Source organism: Littorina saxatilis, linkage group LG2, assembly GCF_037325665.1.
Source record: "Littorina saxatilis isolate snail1 linkage group LG2, US_GU_Lsax_2.0, whole genome shotgun sequence".
NCBI lineage: Eukaryota > Metazoa > Mollusca > Gastropoda > Littorinimorpha > Littorinidae > Littorina > Littorina saxatilis.
In genome coordinates this window covers 47,470,080-47,473,849 of record NC_090246.1, presented here as the reverse complement: position 1 = coordinate 47,473,849, position 3,770 = coordinate 47,470,080, and the positions used below count along the sequence as shown (strand labels likewise).

Below are 3,770 nucleotides of genomic sequence, written 5' to 3'. Positions count from 1 at the left end.
AGATCGGTACAATTCGAAGTTTTGAAAGTTTGAAAAAGGGAGCCCGGAAACAGATACCCTCAGTGTCGTGTTTCTCCAAGCAGATGAATGTTCTGCGTATCGCTTGCTTCTTTGAAGCCAACCGCCGCCGATAAGTTCGTGTGACTCGCAGTCGTTTGTTGCATTTTAGGTTCAGAGGTACACAATAACGTGATATTGCAGATACAGCGAGACGACAAAATTGTGGAAAAAAAGGAAAGTGTGTGACTCGGGTCCACGATGGCTCAGGGGTAAAATAAACCACAAAATCTGGTGTGAGGTTAACGCAAGGTAAATAGCCATTCAAACGAACTGTGCCATTTAATGCTGATACATGCTATTGCAAGTGTGTTCCATAAGGTTAGAACTGCTTTTTTCAATGAGAAGATTTAAATCGTTCTGTTAACCATTTGAGGCAGACTGGGGCACAGTACGCCTACCGTAAACCATCATAAATACTGTCAGACTTTTACACACAGTACAAACAACCTTTCATTTACACACTCACCGCCTTTGAACATCCTAGGTGCACTACGTAAAGAGCGAGCAATTTTCAAAGAATTAATTTTGCGGATTGTCTGATCAGACAATCGGACGGTGCGTTTTGGCGCTAGACCTAACTTTTAAAATCTAAATAATAAATTGACAGCTTGTTACACAAACATTCTTAAATCAAAAAAGTTTTAAAAGTTTGAAAAAAGAAAAGCACGGAGGCATGGTCACGCAAGGTCGTGGTTCTCGTAGCAGACAACGGTAATGCCTATCGCCAGTTCCTCTGAACAGTCAAAAGCCATCGCAAGACTTCGTGTGAATCACAGCCGTTTGGTGCGTTTAGATTCAGAGGTCCATAATAACGTGCTATTGCAGATAAGCTTACAGCGAGTCGCATTGGAAATGACGACAACATTGTGGAAAAAAAGGAAACTGGATCACACGGGTTCACGATGGCTCAGGGGTAAGATAAACCACGCAAAAATAAATTCTTTAAAAATTGCTCGCTCTTTTCGGAGGGCACCTAAGATGTTCTCAAGCGGCGAGTGTTTAAATGAAAGGGTGTCTGTACTGTGTGTAAAAGCCTGACAGTATTTGTGATGGTTTACTGTGCCTTTAAGTAGTTTTACATCAAAAATGTTTAAACCTAAAAATAGTGAATAGCTAAAAATGTGTTTGAAAGCAAATGCTTTGGTTATTAACGAAGATGTTATTGCTTAAACTGGCGCATGGTTATTGGTCAAAACAGAAAAAACCCAGATGAGATAGAGGAGAGAACTAGAGACTTAAATTTAGAGTAGAGAGAGGCAAAAAACATCTGTTTCAGACTCAAGGAAGTTACGAAGACAAAGGCACAGGGCATCCAAGGAGTAGCTGCAGGCAGCATATCAGGTGAGATCAGGCGTAAAGCTAAATGAAAGTTTGGCACAATAAAGTTGATGAAAGAGTAACATGCTTTGTGAACTATCACTGCCTGTCTGTCACTCTGTCTGCTTGTCTCTCACTCACTCTATTTCTCTTTCTCTCAAACGCTGATTACACACACGCACGCACACACGCACACACACGCTCGCGCATGTACACACGCACGCACGCGCACACACACACACACACACACACACACACACACACACACACACAAACACACACACACACACACACTCACACTCATACAAGAACCCAAGCACGCTCTGTTATTGCAGAATACAATAACGACCACAATACACAATAAGTGAAAAATGTTTATTGAACAAGTTTATTTTTTTGCAGATCAGATAAATATTTGCGTTTTTATCACCATCTGTTTGTTTTACAAGAGCATGGATTCCGGACTTTGCGAGTAAGAAGTCATGCCTTACTTTTTAAATTCTTGTTTAATTTGACGTCGTTGTAAGTCACTGTACTTGCTCTAATCTTTAGAAAGGTACTGCTGCAGTCTTTGGTTATATTTTCAATTTCGTGTTGGTGTTGTTTTTATGTTTCGCTGTCAGGGGGTTTGCATTCGACTACAGAATAGCTGCAACTTTGTTACACCCACATGGACGGCCGATTTCAAGTAAATCAAAGAAAGTGATGTAGTGAATATTTGCAACAACAAAATTCTTTTCTTGATTTGAATATTGTATACTTACTGAACTTTGACATTCTTCCGACTATTGGGATATCCGCAAAACCATTACTTTTTACCATCATGCTGTACCCATATCACTCTTACTCCTAAAGGCTCATGATCTTAATGCATGCAAAACCATTGCTTGCGCGTTACCGATTAACTTTGTCCCTACGGGTCATACAATGACAACAACTCTGTAGATCCTAGTTCACTAAACAGGCCGTGCAACCTGACGGAGACCCAGCCTTAGCAGTATGGGGTGATATGTTCACGACTGATGCAAAACGCGTTAGCCTTAGCCGGTAGCGGAGATGACGTGAATCTTGACCGGGGCGTAGCTGGGAACAGCTCCAGTGCACACGGTGGTGGTCGAGACGAAACCCAGGAAGACGTCTTCTCCGGTGGTGAGGGGGCAGAACAAGGCTGCCGACGTATCTCCCTGTTAAACACGAAGCAGACATAAAAGAAATGATAATAATTCACTGAAAACAAACACCACAACATAAATATCAAAGAAGGAAAAGAAGGAAGGAAGGAAGAAATCAAGCAAAGAAAGAAGACACAAGATATAAAAAAAGAAGAATGTATATGCCTAGGATCACTCGCAAACACACACACACACACACACACACACACACACACACACACACACACACACACACACACACAAACACACACACACACACACACACACACACACACACATACACACACTCACACATGCATACACATACAAGAACCCACGTACTCGTGCACGCAGGTATACATTATTTAGGCCAGAGATGGCACGACGTATTGGTCAAAAAACGTGTTTTTGGTTCTCAGCATTTTTAGGTACTGTTAATATCACAGAACCATTGTGCGATGTAATTTGTCATAATCAACCTCTTTCTTGGAATAAAACGATCATTCTTAAAGTGGTGTTTTTTGTGTGCATTTGTCACCATTTTGAAAACTTCATTTATAAGAACTGTTGACATTGTTTCATTAAAACGGTTTTGGGCATCAGTGCCGTCATTGGGAAAAACCCATCTTCTAGACTAGCCGTCCAATATTCTTGCTTTTTTTGTATTATCACCAAAAATGGTGTCTGTGCAGTAACAGAGAGACGTTTTGATAATTAATCAGGTATGATTTTAGAATTCTGTCAAAGTACAACAACTCGGATATTTACCGAGAAAACAAATTCTGTTCATAAATTTAAAGAAATTGCTCTGTCGTTGCATTTAGAGACGTGTTTATAGTAGAACAAAACATACTTAAAAGTTCTAATTTTTTCTGGAAGAAGAATGTAGTCCCCAAAACTACATATTGTATCCGTAAAATCTACACAAAACATTTATTTGGACCAATAATTCACAGCGAGAGTATTCACTCTTTCAAATCCCGTACAAACCCGACAGAGGTATTTCCGAATATCGTCTATTTTTAGACACAGTCACAAACTGATTAAAAGTGATCACAAGCGGATTAAATCTTGGGTGCCCCACCTGGCAGATACCAGCGTTGTCCTCAACTCTGAGACAGAGCTCATCACCTCGCGAGACAGTAAGGCCACAGTTTAAGTAACTGGTCGTCACCACCCTGGCTCTTCTCAACCCATTGCTTGTGTAGTCGCCTGGGCTGGCCACTGAAAAAAGGTTGGATG

General features: G+C 40.8%; 1 protein-coding gene across 2 annotated transcripts in view; it reads right to left on the bottom strand.

Annotated features, from left to right (window-relative positions):
• Positions 1-1,737: 1,737 nt before the first annotated feature.
• Positions 1,738-3,770, bottom strand: part of LOC138959094 (uncharacterized) — an 8,598-nt gene continuing 6,565 nt past the window's right edge. For both annotated transcript variants that reach the window (XM_070330444.1, XM_070330446.1), the window contains 2 exons: positions 3,613-3,752; positions 1,738-2,561 (listed from right to left, as the gene is read on the bottom strand). In XM_070330444.1, the coding sequence (XP_070186545.1) occupies positions 2,418-2,561; positions 3,613-3,752 (284 nt within the window). In that variant the 3' untranslated portion in view covers positions 1,738-2,417. The remainder of the gene's footprint in view (positions 2,562-3,612; positions 3,753-3,770) is intronic.